General features: G+C 43.3%; 1 protein-coding gene across 4 annotated transcripts in view; it reads left to right on the top strand.

Moving 5' to 3' along the window:
• Positions 1 to 22,657, top strand: part of LGALS3 (galectin 3) — a 32,414-nt gene extending 9,757 nt beyond the window's left edge. For 2 of the 4 annotated variants that reach the window (XM_073586157.1, XM_073586142.1), the window contains exons 2-6: positions 19,453 to 19,473; positions 19,568 to 19,915; positions 20,058 to 20,140; positions 21,440 to 21,605; positions 22,347 to 22,657. In XM_073586157.1, the coding sequence (XP_073442258.1) occupies positions 19,456 to 19,473; positions 19,568 to 19,915; positions 20,058 to 20,140; positions 21,440 to 21,605; positions 22,347 to 22,502 (771 nt within the window). In that variant the 5' untranslated portion in view covers positions 19,453 to 19,455 and the 3' untranslated portion in view covers positions 22,503 to 22,657. Of the gene's footprint in view, positions 1 to 13,618; positions 13,754 to 14,222; positions 14,241 to 19,452; positions 19,474 to 19,567; positions 19,916 to 20,057; positions 20,141 to 21,439; positions 21,606 to 22,346 lie in introns of those variants that run through there. The other 2 variants (XM_073586149.1, XM_073586165.1) reach the window with 2 other exon arrangements.
• The last annotated feature ends 958 nt before the right edge of the window (positions 22,658 to 23,615 follow it).

The following is a 23,615-nucleotide window of genomic DNA, read 5'->3' as shown; positions in this document are numbered from 1 at the left end:
TGGAAGCTGGCACCCAGATGTAGTAGTGCTGAGTATGTTGGCGCAATAATGAATGGAGGACACCGGGGCTTGTAGTTCCAAAGCTTTACTCACAGTCTGTTGTACACACAGGTGCCTGCCTCCAGGCTGTGTCCTCTGGGTCAGAGACTCAGTCAACCTCCAGGAAAGATGGAAGGCTCCTTTCCAACACTCCGCCAACATGTGCCTTTCTGAACGTCTCCTCTATAGCGCCTTTTAGTGTGAAGATCTCCTAGTACTGAGTTACACTGGAGTTTCTCCTATCAGACGTTCCCAAGAACTCTACTTGTACGGCAGACAGCTGTAGCCTGCTTCGGGGACTCCCTTACTCCTGAGTCCCGGCTCTCTGTCTGTGTTGCTGTTGTGCCCCCAAGTCTTAGATGGGAGTAGTGCATTTACAGCTCACTACTCCACCAGTGTCTGCTGCAGAACCATTAGTGTCCATACAACCTCGGGGACCGGGCCCCGGCCTTGTGCTTAGAACTTCTAGGCAGGGTTCTTCCTCTAACCCACGTCCTCTGTGTTCCCTTTCTCCTACATTCCGTACTTGTCTTTCTCTCTTATGGAAGCTCAGGCTTCAGTTCTACGTCTTTCTCCTTATTTCCTTTCATGTGTCAGCTGGCTCAGATCACTGAGGCAGCTGCAGCACTCCTTCCTCCATCCCTCTTCCAGGGATCTCCTCTCCTCACTCCTCTCCCAGTGACTTCCTACTCAGACTGACCTCAAATCCTCAACATTCCCGCTCTGTTATGTATTCTAACTCCACCCACCTCCCAGCACGTCCAGTGTTCCAAGCAGGGAGCCATTAAAGGTGCTCTGCTACACTCTATGCAAGAGCCGCAATGTGGCTTTGCTGAACTACCCTGCTGTGTGGGGTGTGAGTGTTGGAGCGTGGAAAGGAGTTCCCACCTTACCTGGATGGTGGGGCACTACACCTTAGGAGAAGGTGCAGTACCTCTGTGGTGGCTGAGCCTCAGGGGCGCCACACATACATAATATGGTATGAGACCAGGCCATCCAGGACAGAAAAGCCTAGCATTTGTCCCTCTGCTCCTGTCACGGGGTTACCGCAACAGAGAGGAGCCAGAAGACCGCAGCATCTGATTGCTCTTACTCCTGCGCTGAAAGGAAGCACTTCTCATTTTTTTAAATGGTGTTTATTCCTTTTGGCAGAACAGGGGTTAATCACCCATTTTAGGAGCGCTGAGAGCCTGAGCTCTCAGATGAGTTCAGTTAGCCACTCCCACCCCCTTTATAATCTGGGTCCTGATTCAAACCCATGTCAGAGCTAGCTTATGCTGCATGGCTTGGAGGAGATGTGTTTATATGAGAAGGAGTTTGGAGGAGTTATCTGTGACTGTTGCTTGGGTTTGTAAGTGTAATAATTCCCCATCCTCCACTCCCCGGTACATTGCTCTGTTATATGTGAGTAAACATTTGTATGCCTGGTATTTTCAGTTGCCCTTGCTTGTGTTGCCTTGTTCGTCGGGTTGGTGTACTGTGCTGCACAGTCGCACCCCTCTTCCCTTGGTGGGGGAAGAGAACAGACTGAGGGCTAATTCAGGAGATAAGGCAAGGATGGCGGCCCCGGCATCTTCACCTTCAGAAGTATACCGGGGAATAGGGTGAGCTAGGGCACCCCCTAGTGTTAGGGACAGGGAAGGAGCCACTGGTCCTGGGTCACCCGACAGCTGAGTCGTGGCCACTCCCTTAACATAGGAGTTTTTGCTAATAAGCAGTTTCTAAGGGGAGGGTAGTCCACATTCCTGGTGTACTTTGTTTTTACCTTGAAATGGGCGTTGTGTGACTGAACCTTTGCCCAATTTTTATAAAGACATAAAGTTTTTGGCTAATTTCAGGTGCTCTGGATATGTCTTATTTTAAGTAGTCGCACCGTGAGTAAAATAAAAATTTAAAAAATCCTATAGCAAAAGACACACACCACAAAAAGTAAAACACATAACTTATTCAAATTTTAAAATATAAGAAACATATATTACAAATCGGGGAAATATCAAAACATATAAGCAGACTTGTAAGGGGAAGGGTACAGCAAATTATTATGTATAATATCAAAAATCAATGGATGAAAACACATTTCACAAAATCTTGTAACATCCAGGTAGATATAATGAATTTGTCAGGGATATAACCCAACTTTTGTTTTCAGTTTCAGTTAGGAACTTTCAGCTCTCTGGCACTCCCCTTATCCTCAGGTCAGTCAGAGAACTACACCTAGGGTAGTAGTCACCGAAAAGGCTGCCTTGTTGCGTACTGGTTATCGGGCACTCTACAGTGAGGGTGGTATGTATATCACCAGTCCCAGGCCGGGAATACACACACAAACCTCCGATCCGTCACTATCAGGGTTTCCCCATTAACACCAGGATGCTACACTGCCACCAGTTCCTTGTTTGACACTAAAACCTATATCGGATCAGGAACCAACCCAAAGGTAGTGTGATTTGGCACGGAGTACGTGTCGGTTCGGTCATAGAGCAAGGAGAAAGAAACTAGTAAATTTAAAAGTTTACTCCAGAAAATATAGGCAGTGTTTTCGAAAATACAAAAGATGTTCCAAAAGGAGACAAACTCCAATATGTACAGACAGTTAGAAATAAAAGGGATTAAAATAGGAAACTTACTCTCTCAGTCACAGGTATGATGTGTCGATAAAGGGGAGGAGAGGATCCCACAGAAATTTTTCAGTCCACAGCCTGTTGTCTGGCTGTCTCTCCGAGTGTCTGAATGACTCTCAAAATGGTTGTTCTTCTGTTATGGTTTGCCCATAAACTTAGGAACTCCCACCTTTGTTGACCTCACATGAGGGCTGTTCACATCATGTCTGTGTATTATGAGGGGCAGAAACTCATTTCCCAGATTTTTGATGACCGTACAGGCCGCAAAACGTTGCCATTTGTAGCCTACGTGCCCAGCTCCTGGGATCCCAAGTTTCACGTTTCTAGGTCCACTGTGAGTTATTAAATTTGACTTTTGAGCATTTTGGGATTAGGACAATGGAAATTCTGGAGGGAAAAAAAACCTCCACACTTAACTGGCCAGAGTAATAAAAGTGGCCATCTGCTGAAAGGAGGTGGGAGTGAATAGAATTTCACATAGGAAGACTGAGGGGAGGCTTGTAGCTGTGTGCCTGCACATGGGGTTTAGTGTTACATGACCAAATGGAGGGAGGGGTAACCGGCAACTCTGTATGTGTACTTAAGATGTTAGGAAATGATTCATATTTCCCTGTCAGAATTCAATAAATGAATTAGCAAAAAGTTGCATATAAATAGATATTAGAAATAAGTATAAACATATAGTCCACAGCACAATCAAGGTATAATACCTAAATGTAACCCAAATCAGCACTTACAATATCCATGCCCCGACGTGCGTTTTGCATCAGAACACGGTATATGAAAATGCTCGTCGGGGTGCGGATATCATAAGAATGAAACCTTATAAAGAACTCAGCTATTGGAAGAACTACGTGAGTTTTTTTAATACTAATAATAATACTCATATTCAGCAAGCCTCTAGAGATCTTGAAATTGTGACGAACATTTACGAATACAAGGATCACTGCTTTATATACATTAACCAACCTTTAGCAACAACACTGTAAAAACCACATTGATCCTGGAATCCCATTAATCCTGAATGTCATAAAAAGTCCCAACCCAGATGTATGAGTAGAACATCCGATAGTTTGGAAATTCAAGTTATTGAAATTGACTATTTTTGCTTTACTCGATAGTACTTTGTTAGTTTTCCAGTTAATGCTGGTTCTGTGCCCATTCAACCATTGAAATACCAGTTTTTTTGTTTGTTTTGTAGTTGCTAACAATGTATTACGGTATGTATAGCCTGGTTTAACTAATGCGTCTAAATAGACATCAACACTGGTGCCGCACCTTTTGATTAGTCATCCATAGACATCTGCAAAATCCTACCTCAGGTCTGACAGTGTAAAGAACCCCAAGGGTGTAGTCATACTAAGGTTTTTTTTTTTTCAGGAGTTTTTGGAGCAGAAAAATTAAATTCCCATCTTCAGCACGCTGTTTACAATCTATCCACTATATCCCTGCTATACATGTCATATTATGGATAGTAATACAGTGTCCAATCCTTGTGTTTGCCTCTATCTATGCCATACACTATAATGTGCAGCATTGGGGAATTCCAAAGTGTCCTGTTATTGCTAGGATTAACTAGAATGGTATTAGGAGATTCATCTGTTGTTATTGCACCTCTGCTGTCTCAGGTATACTTTGGAATATTGCACTATGCCCTTTTTTTGCACATCTATATCATGCAAAATCCTAATCTTAGGAATTAAACTCTTGGTCCTGATCCTGAAATGACACTGACCTAATAATCAGGACCCACAGGTGTGAACCCTACAGACTGCCCTATGTACACACTCCTATCCTGATATCAGAGAATTCTAATAACTAGCAGCGGTTTTATTGCTCCCCTAATCCCTGTGCTAATCTAACTATCTGGTGTCTCCTCAATACGTTTCAACCCCCCACAACACACATTACCGTCCATGAGAAGAGCGGCACGGATGCCAGACATTTATAAATACAACCCCATCTCCTTGCCTTGATGCGAACTCTAACCAATTATGCAGTCCCTATCTAAGAACCAATCGCGTATGGCCACGTCAGGAACGTGTGCACTTGGGTAATCTGGGATGCGGCGGTCTCCATGGTGAAGAGACGCCAGAGAAGCTATGTGTAACGCTATTGCCAGCCACCCAACCCTGCATGGTTCCCCTTCCCCTTCTATGCAGGGATGCCGGTGTGGCGCCCCTGAGGGTTCAGTCGCCACAGAGGTACTGCACCTCCTCCTGAGGTGTGGTACCCCACTATCCAGGTAAGGTGGAGACACCTGACCACACTCCAACACTCACATCCCACACGCACACCAGTAGTGTAGCAGAGCAACCTTGGTGGCTCCCTGCTTGGAACACGAAGAGTGCTGGGAGGTGGGTGGAGCTTAGACTGCACCAGAGAGCGGGAGAATGTTAGGAAGTAGTCAGTCTGTGAGAGAAGATCCCCTGAGACGGATGGCGTGAAGGAAGTGCTGCAGCAGACTCCTGTGACCTGGAGCTGCTGGCACAGGAAAGAGCCATAGAAAGCCTGATTCTTCAGAAGGAAGATAGTTTAGTACGGAACGTAAGGAGACGAAGAGAACTAAGGACTAGGGTTAGAGCAGAGCACTTCCTCAAGTTTGAAGCGCATGGCCGGGGTCCGGTCCCCGAGGTTGTATGGATACTGATGTTCCTGCAGCAGAAATCTGAGGAATAGAAGTCGTCAACACTTTATTCCCATCTAAGACTTGGGGGCACAACGGCAACGTGAGTGAGCCGGGACTTGATAGCAAGGAGTCTCCGAAGCAGGCTACAACTGTCTGCTGTACAAGTAGAGTTTTAAGTAAGATCAAGAAGGAGGAACTTGAGTTTAATACGCAACTACAAGTACTTCAGATTAGACGCTAGTGTGGAGACGTTCAGAGAAGGCACATGTTGGAGGAGTGCTGGAAAGGTGTACTTTACCTTGCCTGGGAGTTGGCTGAGCCCCTGACCTGGAGGACACAGCACCGAGGCGGGCACCTGTATGCGCAACAGACTGTGAGTAAAGCTTTAGAACTACATAGAATCGTAGAGTTGGAAGGGACCTCCTGGGCCATCTGGTCCAACCCCCTGCTCAAAGCAGGATTCGCTAAATCATCCCAGTCAGATGTCTGTCCAGCCTCTGTTTGAAGACTTCCATTGAAGGAGAACTCACCACTTCTCGTGGCAGCCTGTTCCACTCATTGATCACTCTAACTGTCAAAAAGTTTTTTCTAATATCTAATCTGTGTCTCCTCCCATTCAGTTTCATCCCATTGCTTCTAGTCTTTCCTTGTGCAAATGAGAATAAAGTTGATCCTTCTACAATGTGACAGCCCTTTAGATATTTGTAGACAGCTATTAAGTCTCCTCTCAGTCTTCTCTTTTGCAAACTAAACATTCCCAAATCCTGCAACCTTTCCTCATAAGACAGGGTTTGCAGACCGGTCACCATTCTGGTCGCTCTTTTCTGAACTTGCTCCAGTTTGTTGATGTCTTTTTTTAAAATGTGGTGCCCAAAACTGGACACAATATTCCAGATGAGGTCTGACCAAAGAGGAGTAGAGGGAAATAATGACTTCACGTGATCTAGACTGTATGCTTCTGTTAATACATCCTAGAATTGCATTTGCCTTTTTTGCTGCTGCATCACACTGTTGACTCATATTCAGTCTGTGATCTATTAGTATACCCAAGTCTTTTTCACATGTGCTGTCACTTAGCCCTATTCCTCCCATTCTATATATGCTTTTTCCATTTTTATTGCCCAGATGTAGTACTTTGCATTTCTCCCTGTTAAAAACCATTCTGTTAGTTGCTGCCCACTTCTCCAGTTTATTTAAATCTTTTTGAATCCTCTCTCTCTCTTCTCTAGTATTAGCTATCCCTCCTAGCTTTGTGTCATCAGCAAATTTAATCAGTTTACCCTCAATTCCTTCATCTAAATCATTGATAAAGATGTTGAACAATACAGGGCCCAGGACAGAGCCCTGTGGTACCCCACTTGAGACATTCTTCCAACTGGATGTGCAGCCATTTACGACCACTCTTTGGGTCCGATCACTAAGCCAGTTATGAATCCACCTAACAGTTGCCTTGTCCATTCCATACTTAATCATTTTTTCAATAAGGATTATATGAGAGACTTTGTCAAATGCTTTGCTGAAGTCAAGATATACTATATCTACAGCATTTCCTTGATCCACCCAATCAGTGATACCGTCATAGAAGGAAATTAAGTTAGTCTGACATGACTTATTAGTTACAAACCCATGCTGACTCTGTTTAATCACTTCATTCTTATCCAGGTATTGACATACATGTTGTTTAATAATTTGTTCAAAGATCTTTCCTGGTATAGAAGTCAGACTCACCGGCCTATAGTTACCTGGGTCCACCTTCTTCCCCTTTTTGAAGATAGGAACAACATTTGCTCTTCTCCAGTCTTCTGGCACTTCTCCTGTTCTCCAAGAATTTTCAAAGATTATAGAGAGGGGTTCAAAAATTTCTTCTGCTATCTCCTTCAGTACTCTGGGGTGTAATTCATCTGGACCTGGAGACTTGAATTCATTTAGGCTAGCTAAGTGTTTCCTCACTATCTTTCTGTTTATAGATATCCTGGATTCTTCTATTCCCTTAATAGGACAGTGAATAACAGTTGATGTTACATTTCCTTTCTGAGAGAAAACAGATGCAAAATAGGAATTTAAAAGTTCAGCCTTCTCAACATCCTGTCTTACCATTTCATCATTTTCATCCTGTAAAAATCCTATAGCATCTTTGACTTTTCTTTTACTTTTGACATATCCCCAAAATCCTTTATTATTGCTTTTGACATCTCTTGCAAGCCTCAATTCATTTTCAGCTTTAGATAATCTGATTTGTGCCCTGCAGGTTCTGCAGACAGCATTATATTCTTCTTTAGATATGCCTCCCTCTTTCCATTTTATAAACATTTTTTTCTTCCTTTTTAGCATGTGCTTAAGTTCTGTGTTCATCCATCCTGGTTTCCTTAACTGCTTCCTATTCTTCCCTCTTTTCGGAATTGTTAACAACTGTGCTTTGAGAATTTCATTTTTCAAGATTTCCCATCCTTCCTGGACATTTTTGTCTTTAAGGATATCCAGCCATTGGATCCCTCCAATTCTCTTTCTGAATCCCTTAAAATCTGCCTTTCTGAAATCTAACCTTGACGTCTGAGTCTTCACAGGTCTTCCGCCTCTAGTTATCCAAAATTCTAAAATACCATGGTCGCTACCTCCTAGGGTCCCAGCCACTTTTACCTCCTCAACCATTTCCTCCCTGTTTATAAGGATTAGATCCAAGGTAGCAGTTCCCCTTGTTTTCTCCCTTACCTTTTGGAAGATAAAGTTGTCAGCAAGAGAGGATAAGAATTTCCTTGACCTGTTACACTCTCTGGCCACTTTATTAGGTACACCATGCTAGTAAGGGGTTGGACCCCCTTTTGCCTTCAGAACTGCCTCAATTCTTCGTGGCAGAGATTCAACAAGGTGCTGGAAGCATTCCTCAGAGATTTTGGACCATATTGACATGATGGCATCACACAGTTGGCGCAGATTTGTCGGCTGCACATCCCTGATGCGAATCTCCCGTTCCACCACATCCCAAAGATGCTCTATTGGATTGAGATCTGGTGACTGAGGAGGCCATTTGAGTACAGTAAACTCATTGTCATGTTCAAGAAACCAATCTGAGATGATTCGAGCTTTATGACATGGCGCATTATCCTGCTGAAAGTAGCCATCAGATGTTGGGTACATTGTGGTCATAAAGGGATGGACATGGTCAGCAACAATACTCAGGTAGGCTGTGGCGTTGCAACGATGCTCAATTGGTACCAAGGGGCCCAAAGAGTGCCCAGAAAAAATTCCCCACACCATGACACCACCACCACCAGCCTGAACCGTTGATACAAGGCAGGATGGATCCATGCTTTCATGTTGTTTACGCCAAATTCTGACCCTACCATCCGAATGTCGCAGCAGAAATCGAGACTCATCAGACCAGGCAACGTTTTTCCAATCTTCTACTGTCCAATTTCGATGAGCTTGTGCAAATTGTAGCCTCAGTTTCCTGTTCTTAGCTGAGAGGAGTGGTACCCAGTGTGGTCTTCTGCTGCTGTAGCCCATCTGCCTCAAAGTTCGACGCACTGTGCGTTCAGAGATGCTCTTCTGCCTACCTTGGTTGTAACGGGTGGCAATTTGAGTCACTGTTGCCTTTCTATCAGCTCGAACCAGTCTGCCCATTCTCCTCTGACCTCTGGCATCAACATGGCATTTCCGGCCACAGAACTGCCGCTCACTGGATTTTTTTTTTCTTTTTCGGACCATTCTCTGTAAACCCTAGAGATGGTTGTGCGTGAAAATCCCAGTAGATCAGCAGTTTCTGAAATACTCAGACCAGCCCTTCTGGCACCAACAATCATGCCACGTTCAAAGGCACTCAAATCACCTTTCTTCCCCATACTGATGCTCGGTTTGAACTGCAGGAGATTGTCTTGACCATGTCTACATGCCTAAATGCACTGAGTTGCCGCCATGTGATTGGCTGATTAGAAATTAAGTCTTAACACACAGTTGGACAGGTGTACCTAATAAAGTGGCCAGTGAGTGTAGTTTTGCCTGAGAGAGATTCCCAACAAATGTCTGGATAGTTGAAATCTCCCATGACAACTATGTCATATTTTTTGGAGAACTTGGCCATTTGATGCATAAAGAGTTCATCCATAGCTTCAGCTTGCACAGGCGGCCTGTAGTAAATGCTTACAATGGTGTCCTTTCCATTGTTCTTTCCTTGTATTCTTACCCAAACAGTTTCCACAGAACTCCCAGTCTCTGAAGCTTCAATCTCTGTGCAGATATACGCGTTTCTAACATACAATGCGACACCCCCTCCTCGTTTATCAAGTCTGTTTCTTGCAAATAAGTTGTATCCTTCTAGTCTTGTATTCCAGTCATGTGTATTGTCCCACCAAGTTTCAGTGATTCCAATGACATCATATTTCTTTTCCTGTGTTAGTAGTTCCAATTCTCCTTGTTTGTTGCCCATGCTTTGTGCATTAGTATAGAAACATTTTAGTTTGTGATTGGTTTCTCTTTCTCCAATATTTTTATTAATTAGATTCTTTCGTCTTTGTTCTTCCTTTCCACTTCTAATAGCAGAGTTCTCAATAGCATTTGTCAGGTGTATGGCTTTTTCTGGTCTTTTGCTTCCCTTCCCATGTTGTTCTAGTTTAAAGCTCTCCTTACAAGTGTAGCAAGGCGACTTCCAAATACCTGCTTACCAGTCTTCGTAAGGTGCACCCCATCTCTAGCAAGTAGTCCATCGTATAAGTAGTTCACTCCGTGATCCAGAAATCCAAATCGTTGCTGACGGCACCATCGACGTAGCCAGTTGTTCACCTGCAGAATCTTATTCCACCTCCTTGTTCCATGGCCATCCACTGGGAGGATGGAAGAGAAGACCACCTGCGCTCCCAGTTCTTTCACTTTCTTGCCTAAGTCTTCAAAGTCTCTGCAGATGGTTTCCAGGTCGTTTCTTGCAGTGTCATTTGTCCCATGTAGTAGCAGGAATGGGTAGTCATCTGTAGGTCTGAAGAGTCCTGATATCCTGTTAGACACATCTTTTGTGTCCTCCACATATTATTGCGCCTTACACCCGGCTCTGCTACATCTACTTCTTTACACCATCTCCCCACTTGTCAACCTCATCTACTCTCCCCTGGGACTACAGCTCCACCTGTGGGGAGCTTCAACATCATTGCTGCACCACACCATCTGTCCCAGAGAAGCAACCCTGCAGCGCTGGTCAAACTGACCAGAAACCACAGATGGCGTCACGAATCATCTCAACAACTTTATCCCCATCACTCTACTACACCTTTTACATTAACTGCCTGAGGCCACGGACCGGGTCACTGTCACTGTGACATCTCCCATTGTAATCAACGGGCCCGGCACCGAGTACCCCATGGCCTCTGGGGGCGAGTCACCGGCATACACACCGCCCCAGCCACAAAGCGAGTTTCCCCGGCGTGCTCCCTGCTTCCTTCCTGTTCTGAATCCCAGAGGTGCGCCTAGGTAGTGAGCACATATTAAAAAAAAAAAAAAAATGCCTCCAGCCTATAGCTGGGAGGCATTTAGTGTAAGAGTTCACCTGCAAGATGGCTCCCAGCCAATAGCACCTTGTTTATAAAGCACCCTCCTCAATAGGGAGGTGCCAAGCAACACAGTAAATCATTGGGTATTTTGTTAGTCTACAAATGAGTTGTGAGGTCAACTGGTCTTTGTGCGACCAGTGTCCTGAACCCTAAGTCCCTGGTTGTTGTGCAGCCAGTCCTGAACTCAAAATCCCTGGGACTTGTGCGGCCAGTCCTGAAATTGAATCCCCGGTCCTTGTATGGCCAGTGCCTGTGAGTGTGTATTCCATGTCTCCAGACTGCTACAGCTAGTCTCCAAACACTGAAGCTGCATCAACTAATAGAATGGTATTTAACAGGGAGAAATGCAAGATTCTACATCTGGACAAGAAAAACAAAAATTACATCTCCAGAATGGGAGGAATACTTTGATATGTGCCTGTGTGACCCTATCCTAATCCTGATAGTACAACGCTGGGCCCAGACTGCAGGGATGGGATCATATAATAACAAAGATTGGTTAATTCCTATACAAACTAATCAGTCCAAGTAGCAGTTTATGAAATCCTACATTGTTTTGCAGCCTCTGCAGACCCTGCTGGATACATTATTCCAGCCCTTACATAACACGTGCAATCTAGTTTTACAGGCTTGCTTGCTCACTCTTGAAAAATGTCAAATATTCTGCTAGGCCTGGGGCAAAAATGGGTGAATTCTACACAGAAACATAGAAAGTATGATAAGCTTATCGAGTGCACAGGATCCCAGATCCAAGGAAAGGCAGTCTGGAAAAAAAGAGGGAATTAGATCTAGTACTTCAGATAAAATGTAAAGTTTATTCCATCAATAAAAATATTATTCTAAAGAAAATCCACATCAGACATCCAGTGAGCAGTTATATCATCCGAGGAGAAAGTCCCAAGAAAGAAATTCAAGGTCCTGGTTGACGCGTTTTTAAGCGATTCTACCTATCCATAACCTGAATTCTGCCCACGGTTTACATCTCTGCCTACAGAATGAGGCAGATGCAGTTTTATGGGTGATGACATATTGATACTAATCATTCAGCAATAGTAACAATGTGGATTAAATGTGCCAACCTGGAACCATGATAAAACAGGCAAAAGTCCTCTCTTTTCATATTATTCTGCATTCTCTGCAGTATGTTGCGTTTTACTGTTACTATACAGATTTATTTTATCATTATACCTGCAAGCAACATTGGCTAATTTCTAAGATATTATTAGAAGTCATAATCAGATTAACTGCAAACTATCACGTGCATTGCCATGCATGATGGCACATTGCTGTAGGTGCTAATGGACACATTTTCATGGTGCTATCTTAAAGGGAATCTGTCACCCCTTTTTTCGAATATGAGCTGCCGGCACCGACATCAGGGGCTTATCTACAGCATTCTGTAATGCTGTAGATAAGCCCCTGATGTAACCTGAAAGATAAGAAAAAGGAGTTAGATTATACTCACCGGGGGGGCGATCCGGTCATGGTCCGATGGGTGTTGCGGTCCCGTGCCTCCCTTCTTCTAACGATGACGTCCTCTTCTTTCCTTCCTGTCAGGCTCCGGCGCAGGCGCACTGCTCTGCCCTGTTGAGGGCAAAGCAGAATACTGCAGTGCGCAGGCACCGGACCTCTCCCTGCGCTCTGCAGAACTCTGCTCTGCCCTCAACAGGGCAGAGCAGTGCGGCTGCGCCGGAGCCTGACAGGAAGGAAAGAAGAGGTCAGCATTGTTTGAAGATGGGAGGCGCCAGACCGGACCGCGACACCCATCGGACCGGCACGGACGCCGGGGTGAGTGTAATCTAACTCGTTTTTCTTATCTTTCAGGTTACATCGGGGGCTTATCTACCGCGTTACAGAATGCTGTAGATAAGCCCCTGATGTCGGTGTCGGCAACTTATATTCGAAAAAAGGGTGACAGATTCCCTTTTAAGCAATGTGCCAGTAAATATGTTGCCTAATTGTCCATAACTGGATCTCAGTGAATAAGGGCTTTTGCCAGAAACGCATTGAGATGTATCCCCAACCTGTGTGATCTTTTATATAAATTGAGGATTTTGTTTATTTTTGGGACTCGCCAAAATTTCTTTCTTATGATAAGTCACAAGTCATGACTATTGGCTGGAGACCCATTACTATCTTCAAGAGTCTAAGGAATCTATATATAAGTATCCAACAAGCACCTGCTAATGTATCATTAATTCCCCTAGCAAGACTTCTAGCTTTGAGGCAGAGTTGCCCTCTATTTCAGGAATTAGTAAAGTCCCCTATTACTTTTAAGGAGGATTGTGCACCATTAGGGAGGGTTAGTAAATATTTTGTCCTCATTTGCTTCACTGTCTAAACAAACCAGTAACCCACCATGCAAATAAGCTTCCTATCATTTCCATTCATCCTGCAGTGATCTGTGCCTATGCTTGCTGCATGTCCTATGCAAAATACAATCACCCCTTCCTGAAAAGGGATGGTCGTGCTCGCAGACATATTTCTGGTTTTCGTGTCAGTTTTCACATTAAAAAAAACAACAAAAACAAACAAACACTACAGCCTGTTAGCCAGAAATAATAAATATGATTGATATGCAGTGAAAACCCTAAATATGATAGATTTTAGGTTTTGTATCCCTTTAAGTGAGTGGGTTTCTATGAAACACTCTAAATAAAACTTATCCTTCCTTACAATAGGTCCGCTCCCACTAAAAGAATGTAAAAATGTCAGCTTGTAGCAGAAGCGGTGCCTGGTATTGACATTTTGGGTGTGTTACGTTCAGGTTTGGGTAGATGTTCCTGGGTAGGTGTGGTATTACTGGGCGTGCACCACCGCCCCCTTCCACACTCAAAGCCCTCTTTATATCTGAGTGCTTGCTGCTGCTGCGAAGCTTGTGCTGCCTTTTTTTTTTCTGCCCTTCTGCTTGTGGTTCCAGCTGACATCCATCAGTGAGTATACTTTGCTCAATACTTATTCCTGCAGCTGCTTTTACTTTTTTCTAAATGCATTCCTTTTTGATAGAGAAATTGATACTGACGTATGTATAGGATGGCAAAAGAATAGGGTATAACGAGGGGCGGACGAGCCAAAGGTGCCACTTGTCCAGCTGCCCTAGAGGTAAGGGGGTTACTTCTACCTCCAAAACTGCAGGCGAAGATACCTAAGCGAGTGCATTATGATGACCTGTATGGGCCCCATATACTGTTCTTGTACAGGGGCCCTATTTTGTGTGTGTCAGCCCCGGGTATACCAGAGGAAGTCCCTGTAGACTTCTGGTTTGTGGGGTGGGAGACTTCGCTTCTGCTGACCCCCCCCTTCTCCACGGACCTCGTGATTCTGTGCAGCGTATTTCCTATTTTCGCATGCTACTAAAGTTCAAAAGGGACCGTCACGGGGGCGCACGGAACCCTTTATTTACGGCAAGAGGATTTTAAGGTAAGGAAAGTTCTTGCCTTTTTGTGCTAGAATGGGGTATGTGACCGTGAGGGAATGAACTTTAATATAATCACTTAATATGCAAGAACATGTGCGGATAATTACTACAGGGCTTGAAGGGATAATGAGAGAGCTAGAAATCTTTCCGAAGAGAATCTTTGTATTGTAGTGGTGTGTAGGTTCACGCGTCAAATATTTGGTGAGATATATATATATATTTTTTTTTTTCCTTATTTGTTTAAACTACAGCTATGTACAGAATCTGAATCCGTGCAGTAGAAAGGCGACCTCTCCCCCAAATTTACAAGTCACGCACCTGGATTCTGCTGCCACCGTACTGTGGCACAATCCACTCCAGGTCCACAACGTGCGATTCCCAGCCTAAGGCCTCACTCACACGTCCGTTATGTGTGTCCGTTTTTACCATCAGTGTGGTCAAACAGGTTTTTTAGGAATCGATAAAGAAATAAATGACAAAGCTTCTCTTATACTTTGCAATGTTGCGCACGAGTTGTACATTGATGCTGTGTTTTTTTTTTTTTTTCACGGACTCAGACTTGCAATGGCCTTTGTCATCAGGGCTGTTGGGAAAAGAGCAGACATATCTCCGTGTGTTTTACATGGACGCAATCTGAGAAAAAAATGCTGACCTGTGAACAGCAGCATAGATTACAATGGTTACAAGTTGTGTCCGCAAAAAAAAAAAACCTGATACAACACAGACGTGCAACAAAGATGTCTGAATGAGAACTTAGTGGTTGTCCAGTCAATTCCGATAAATATGCAGTCACTCTGTATGACTGCAGACTTATAAATCTCCCCAACACATGCACTGTGCGCTGCGGGGATTCACCGGTTTCAGACCTGGGAATGGAGGGTATGTATGAATTATACTTGGACCCGGCCAGTGGACATAGCCTCGCTCTCCATACACTTGTATGGAGCAAGGCCGCACCCTCTAGTCAGACACGCCAATTGGTCGTCCATGTCGCTGGTCAGGGCATGGACTTGACTAAATACAAGTGTCACTGGCCGGAAGTATGTATAAGGCTGGGGTCAGACGTGCGAGAAACTCACACGTCAATACCCGGCACTGCCGCCGCCACTCGGGAGCGGAGTGTTCAGCTGCATAGAAATACATGCAGCTGAATGCTCCGGTCCCGAGTGCCGGGTATTGACGTGTGAGACTCGTGCGAGGTTTCTCGCACGTCTGACCCCAGCCTAACTCATACATACCCTCAGTTCCCAGGTCAGAAACTGGTGCAGTGCATGCGCTGGGGGGATTAATAAGTTTGCAGACTTACCGGTTTTGACCGGACAACCCCCTTTTAGGAGTCTAAGGGCACAGAGCACTTTTACGTGTGCAAGTCTTAAAATGCTTAGTTAAAATTGACATGCCATTGCTTGTTCTGTGGAACTTTGAAGGCTAAAATGATCACCTGTGATTTCTGCCTTAATATTTTAAAGGGAATGTGTCATCAGAAAACTACCTATTGTTTAAATGAGGTATTATGTTTTTTTAACATTTAGGTTGTGTAACTTTTGGGATAATTTTTAATAATGTAATATAATTATAAAAAAAAAACCTTACACTTTCTAAACTTTTAAAGAGTTTTCCTGATTTGGATAACTCCTGCGCCATAGCTGCAGGTTTTCCCCCTTTTTTTGTGTGCTTTACTCATCCTCACCGGGTCTAGCACTGAGTCTTTGTTGCTACCTTTGAGGTCTGTTATTGTCAACTGCGCCAACGTCACATCCACAGCGTTGCATCCAATAACAGAGCTCAGCGGCTCTGCCCGAGTTCACTACAAGTACCACTGTACTCACTGATTGGCTGCAGCGCTGCCAAGCACGTGACATCCCTGCTGCAGACAATAAGACACCAGGAGCAGCATCGGAGACTCGACAGTAGACCCATGAAAGGAGGCGTAAAGTGCAGTTTGTGTTTACCACCCCAAAAAAACCTGGAACTGGGGACAAGGGTTTTCTAAAATGGCTTGACCCCATTTATAGTCATCTCTTACTCAATGGTTTTCATACATCATATGCTCTGTGTATGGAGACTTTTTCTGAGAACCATTGCTTCCAGACCTGACCAAGCCTGTATAGTCGCATACTGACAGACGGACATTGTGCACAGTGAGACCATGACACACGTCTATGTGCAGATAAACCGGCGCTCATGACCATCATTCCATTGAAATGAATGGAAGCAGCGGTGGGCTTCACTTATGTGCCTCTAAGTGATGTCATACAACGTAATGATTGTTAACCCCCTTAGAAAATATGACCTTCCTCAGTGTGACTTTCCATCTATGGCTGAATAGTATCACATGTCCCGTGCCATTACATGTAGTTATCATATGTTGCTTATATTCTTTCACTTGCAAATTTATACCAAAATTGAGGCGTGACAGGTAATTTGTCAGATCCATCATAATCCCTGCGGCTACATAGCGACAATCTCACACGGGTGACACGCAGATATGTCTATCATGTTATTGCTCTTTTTTCTCTGGGATGGAGACTTCTGATGACTCTTGGTTTCATGAATGGTTATGAAACAGAGACTGGCTGTGACATGTCTGCATTAGCATTTATTAACTGCAAAACACTTGTAATGTTAGATTTAATGTTTATTTGTGACCAAATAAAAAAAAAAAATGTAAAATTTGGGTTAAAAGTCTGCTGGTTGGGGCCTACTGCGCATGCGCAGCCCTGTCTCCATGGTTACAGGCTAAAAAGTCTATGTACTTATGTGGTAATCCCTTCCAAATCCCCCTGCTCCTTAGTAACCCACAGAATATAGATTAGTAAGGAATATGAGGGGACAGATAGACATGATTAAAACACATGACTGCAGGATCCGACTACAAAGGAGTGGTTTGTAGTCTGTTACTACGGCGACATGGCCTATCGCTCTTATGTAGGCCTCTACTGAGCGGAAAAATGGCAATATATATCTATTGATTAAAAATTAATCTGACTAGGTCATCAGCATAGGTGTTATGTGCACAAATTAAATCCAAAATAAGTCGCTGAAAGGAAAAATATATAAACATGGGGGTGATTAAGGGAGAAACAGTGACAGGATATTAAAGATGGAGGTCTAGAGAAATGCTGTTTAGTAGGAACAAGACAGATCCAGCTCCTGTTGCCGTTCTATGACTGTTTATGGGTGTAACATGGCTGAAATCTGCCTACGTTCGGCTCCTCGCCTTTCCCTCAGGCTCACTTCTCTTTCTACCAGAATGAGTCATGATGTTGAAATATCATTTGTCGTTAAAGCACAATGCACCATTTTCTGCTTCATGTAAGCTTATACAATATACACGTCAACGAGGAGTATCATGTTCTTTTATAGAAAGGGGTTCGGTGAGTCTTAGGCCTCCAAATCTCAGAAATATAAAAACATCTGAAATTAGTTTCAGCAGGGCGCCCCTAGGGTGAAATTTTCAATTCTTTACGAACAGATACAGGTATACAGGCGCCTACTAAAGTTGTGCAATTAGGCACAACATTAGGAATAAGCATGTGGAGCAGAAGTGATACTCCACAGCGACGTCGGGTAGTAGTAGGTGCTAATATTTAACATTTATTTGAAGACTTATTTTTTCCTTAACACCGACTCCAAAGTGAAGTCCTATTCGTCATAAGAATTATTTTTTTTATTAAATGTTAAACCATATAAAACTAGTTTTTGTAGAGACCTAAGGAGGAGATTAATCCAATCTCGAAACACATTGTCCTAATTATTTTAATAATGACCCTTGATCTGCATCTTTAGTCCTGGCGGTGCTTATGGTGACAGTGATTTTTTTTCTTTTTGTACATTGGTGTTATTGATCTGAATCGCAACACAAACTCGCCAATGTAAGTCAACTGGTCTGTAGAAAAAATGTAAAAAGATTGTCCTCCATGTTTCATCCATGCGCTGTCCATTTTGTTAATGTTTTACTGGGTAGGCGCAGTTTCTCTGAGGAAACGGTTTTCCACCGATGGTAAAAAATGGCCAACCGCATTCCCTCGACAAATGTGTGAATGAGGACTTGGCCTGTGAGAATGGATTGTGTTTGTGAAGGATAACCCAGCTTCTGCTACTAAAAGCCCATAAATGATGGTGAACTTAGGTGTTCCAGTGTTTGGCTCGTCAATGCACCATTAACGAGCGCTGATCTAGTAGACACAAGTCAATCGGTGCTGTTTTACTGGACATAATGATGGCTAATAGTCATTCTGTCCCCACATAAGTATTGTTATCAACAGCACATCCACTGTTTACAACGGCTGAAGTGCTGCCGATGATGGCGCTCCCGATTATCCGCCTGTGTAAACAATTTGACAGTCATTAGAATCTTGTTCTTTGGGGTATCAGATCATTTATTCCAGAAAAATGTATATCTACTGACGTAGCTGTCAATTTTGGAGAGATTGACAGAGATCTAATGTGTACAGTAGCCTAAACCACCATTATCTCACAGCATGCTGGGGGAAGAGGTGTAGTTTGGGCAGACTTAAATTCAATATGATCGATCCTTAGTTTTTGCATAAGAATAGTGTTGAACAGACATTCACACTCGGCTAGGCTGAGCTTGTGTGTATGATGGGGGTGGGGGTGTTTGGACCTTAGTATGCATTTCAGGCTGAGTACTGTGACAAAGTAGAGTTCTTCTAAACTCGGTGCCATAGATATTGAGCTAAGAATATAGTCCAAGAAGTAGCATCTCACAAAGCTAATGTGGCAGTAGGCATGTACCTGTTGAAATATTGGCTGGACCTAGTCGGAATATTTGCACTATGGAAAGCCATTCTATTCTTTTGTCTGCCCGTGAATGGCTTCAGGCTTAGTGTGGCTACATTTCTGTCATTCTGCTCGTTTAACAGAGAACATGCAATCGCCCTTTGCTTCTCCTTCCTAAAGTGATCTACATGCAGTTTATGCCAGTGTAATGCCACCATTCCAGCTAATGGCCAACATTGCCACTGGCAATGTATTCCCAAAGAAGTATCAATTCTGGAGCATTTTTTTCTTGCATTGTGGGAACATAGCCTAACTACTGAAAATGTCAGAATACACAATTTAGCTGTTAGCAGAGCAATAAATAAATGTTGTTTGTTCTTGTATATAGAGGGGCTAAGCATCACTGATCGGTCAACTTGTCATTGTTTGATTTAGATAATTGACTTTTTTTTTTCCCCTTTTTCATTTCAGAAAATGTCTGACGGCTTTTCGGTAAGTGTGAACAGTCTTCTTACTTGCTGATTTCTAACTGAGGTGGTGTTTGGATGGCTTTTAGGATATAATTTTTTTTTTTCTTTTTTACCAGCTCAACGATGCTTTATCTGGTTCAGGTGCCCAGCAAACACAAGGGCAGAACTTGAATAATCCTTGGGGAGGCCAGAACCCTGGTTATCCTGGTCAGCCGTACCCAGGATTTCCTGGACAAGGACAAGGTCAGCAATATCCAGGGTATCCTGGATTCCCACCTGGAGCACCACAAGGCCAGCAGTATCCTGGAGCTCCACAAGGCCAGCAGTATCCTGGAGCTCCACAAGGCCAGCAGTATCCTGGAGCTCCTTCAGCTGGCCAACAGTACCCAGGTTATCCAGGACAACCCTATGCAGCAGGGGCTACCACAAGCCCGACAGCACCTATAGTACCTCCTGGTCCGAAGGTAAGTCTGGAAGAATGGAAACCTAAAAGCATTTAACAATTTTTTTTATAGTTTCGCCACTCAATTTTCATATGGCACAAGAGATGGTGAAACATTGGCAAAATGCTTTATTGTTTTGATGTTTATTTTTTTTTTCTCTTAGCAAGTACCATGTGCCTTACCGTTACCCTCAGGATGTGCCCAAGGAATGATGTTGACTATTCAAGGCGTACCGACTGGTAACAGGTAGAATGCTGATAACTTCAACACCCATCATACCTCGGCACCTCCTAGTCATAATGGCTACCAACTTCAAAACTGTGCAGAACACCAGTGGTGTAACTCTTGAAGCTTGCGAGCCCCAATGCAAAGTCTCCAAAAGGGCAGCTAATCTTTAATAGAACTTGTATTTGCTCCACTCCTCCGTGAGCTTCAGGGTCCAGCAACGCCTGCACCCACTTTGGTTATTAATTTTGAACAAAAAAAACACCATGGATTTCACAAACTAGGAGGCAGAAGAGGTACTTTGTTATGCTGACATCCAAAGATAACTTGTGTATGGACCTCTACACTTTCCATTGAGCCCCTCTGCTCACAATTGAGAAGCTGAGCACTTGTGCTCTTTGATATGTGCCGTCTCCAGACCAGGCCTCCACCTGGAAGTATTGGAAGAACGCTCATTTATCAGCCCTGTAAGCATTCTGGCAATCGCCCGACAAGCAAGCATAATGCTTGTTAATCCGATCTCAAACGCGGGCATAAAAATCATTGTAAGGCCAGGTTCACATGGAATAAATATATATCTGCCGGGATAAAAAAAAAAAACCCTAACTTTTCTGTACTGCATTTTTTTTTTTTTTTAATATACATCAGCAGTTGTAAAAATGTTCAAAATCAAACACTATTTAGTTTAAGTATTGCGGTGTATCCATAAAAATCAAATTAACGTATGGTTGATCTGTATTGGATCCAATTTTTATATATATTTTATTTTCCCATTGTTCCAAGTGATATCGGGATTATTTTTTGTGGACAGTGCATGGATTGAAAATTGTGGCGTGAACATACCCTTAGCTGCAGCACATCATCCCTTTCTAAAGGAGATGTTCTGCTGATAATATGTAATATATATATTTGCTCGGTTTCACAGTGGGGAACGTTTTTAAGGGTGGGTTTCCAATAAGCGCATTGCCTGCGCTATGGATGGAGCGTAAAGCCCGCTCCGCACTAAGCCCCGCCCCCTTCTGTGTGCGCGGTGATACCGGATGTGCTCATTGAGCACATCTAGTATCACCGCATCGCATACATAGACCGGGTTATTTACCATGCAGAGACTGAGCATCTCTGTAAACAGACATGCTGCGTTCCAAAAAGATGAGCCGCATGTCCAGTTTTGTGGGTGTGTCACCCGCGTATTAAGACGCGATTTCATAAAATCCCCTCCACTATGCTGTAACACCTGGACGCTGCGGCTGTACACAACGTTCAATCCGCATATATTATGGCCCGTGGAAACATACCCTAACGCTCCTTTTATTCTTTCAGATTTTCCATTGACTTTGTAGAAGGAAATGACGTTGCTTTCCACTTCAATCCACGATTTAATGAAAATCCTTATGTAGTTGTGCGCAATTCATTGATTCAAGGCAAATGGGGACAAGAGGAACGTCAATGTCCAAAGTTTCCATTTCAGATGCAACAACCATTCAAGGTAAAAAAAAAAAAAGGGAATAATCTCCACTTTTACATCTTTTTGAAAATGCAATGTAGACTTTTTTCTATACTAATCTATATGAAAATTGTGCTGACTTAGCCCCATAGAAACTAAAGCTCCAGCTCTCCTAGCTATAGGAAATAGTAAAGTCTATACTTCCTGCAGCCACCACTAGGGGGAGCTTTCTATATAAAGTTTATACACTCTACAGTTAGAGCTCCCCCTGGTGGAGGCAGCAGGCAGAGGATTGTATGATTTTATTTTATTTTTTTTCATCTGTCCATGCTGTATTACCAAACTTTTTGTAAGTCAATACTGCAGGGGACGATTAACTTCAATGTCATTAAACATGTGTCTGGGCTCAGTAGTACAGTTATGAGCTTGACTTGCTGCTAATGCTCAGCAGTGCGATTTAGCACAGACTCTTGTAAAAATCAGTGGGTGGTGGTGTTCACGGGACTCTGCTATATAAAGGGTAAATTTGCCTCTTACCACTCTCCTCTCATTATGTACTCCTGATTACTGATAAATTCATCTTGGGAGTCTGATTATTAGCTCACTGAGGTATCAGATTACAGCCACCGCCTATGAAGATGGTGAAATACAAGGCAGCCTTACTTCTTCTAGTGTTTCTCACCCCATTACTGGGTTACAGCATCATATAACTTCTTCCGTGTCGCTGACTGTATTATAGATGAAGAAACCTGATCTATATATTTTTTTCACTTCTTTTCTCAGCTTCAAATACTTTTTGAAACCGACGGCTACAAAGTGTCTGTGAACAATGAGAACCTCTGCAAGTACCCGCACAGGCTGAAAAACTTTGCCGGGATTAAGACTATTCGCCTCAATGGTGACGTGACAATCAATGATGCTTCAGTTACTATGGTGTAATCTGTATTTCCATTTCTTTCCGTTATCACACGTGTAGCCACATTCTTCATAGTCCAGTACAAGCTGATCCTGCTCACATAAAGCTCTGCTGGTATACAAGATTTATAGAAGTGTGATTGCTGGAGGCTTCAAATAAAATCTGTACCCCCCCCCAATCCCTGTGTCTGAGTGATTGCTCCTTTCCTAGAGGTAAAAACAGGAAGCAGTAACACTGCGCTGCCCCCTGCTGGCTAAATCTGGTATTTCTCCTCTAAATCAGGAGATCGGATGACTGAATTGGTGCAGTATAAAATACCAATTCCTTCCAATTAGTAAGGTGTTTATTACTGTTCTGTGTATCCCAAAAGTGATGCCACCCCAAGTTCATGGTGTCCTAGCTGTAGCCACCTTGACTGGCTGTGGTTCCACATGGGATCTGAAACCAGCCTGAAAGGGCTTTTTATTGATTTTACTCCTTTTGTGAAGTACAGTATTCAGATGTACGGGACATCTTGTTCTCCGGGATCCATTTTTGTGCTTGCGACGCCATTTTGTTGTTTACAAGATAAATTTTGTAATTAGGTGAAAGTTCGCAGCTGTTATGAAACTAGACTGTTCTAGCTTGTACAAGATATGAGACCCTAAAAGAATGTGCTATTGTTCTATTCTCTACGTCACGTAACTAGGGACATATTCCAATTTTCTTACAATACTATTGGCTTATAAAGTGAATGTATTACGACGATGTTATTGGTAGCTGAATACTTTGCATAATTAAGCAAAAGATTATAAAAGAAGTGACTAAAATAAAGGGGACTAGTGATCTGCCTGGATCCTCCCGTACAGAGACCTTCGTCTCCGTGTGGTCATTCCCAGTTGCTAGCAACGCCCTATGAACTAATTTGGAAATCACTGGATTAACCATGAAGGGTTAATTTAACCCTCCCTAAATAGCTCCCTCAACACTTTTATATAGCACTATTAATTCCATAACACTTTACAGACATCATCACTGTCTCTACACTCCCTAGCAGTATGGTTTTGAAGAGTGGTAGGAAGACAGAAGAAACCAATGCAAACCTGGGGAAAACATACCAACTCCTTGCAGATTATGTGCTTGGTGGGATTTGAACC

This window comes from Dendrobates tinctorius, unplaced genomic scaffold, assembly GCF_039654945.1.
Source record: "Dendrobates tinctorius isolate UK_male_01 unplaced genomic scaffold, ASM3965494v1 ptg000010l, whole genome shotgun sequence".
Taxonomy (NCBI): Eukaryota; Metazoa; Chordata; class Amphibia; order Anura; family Dendrobatidae; genus Dendrobates; species Dendrobates tinctorius.
Note: the sequence above shows the minus strand (reverse complement) of the source record. Positions and strands in the feature narration are given on the sequence as shown.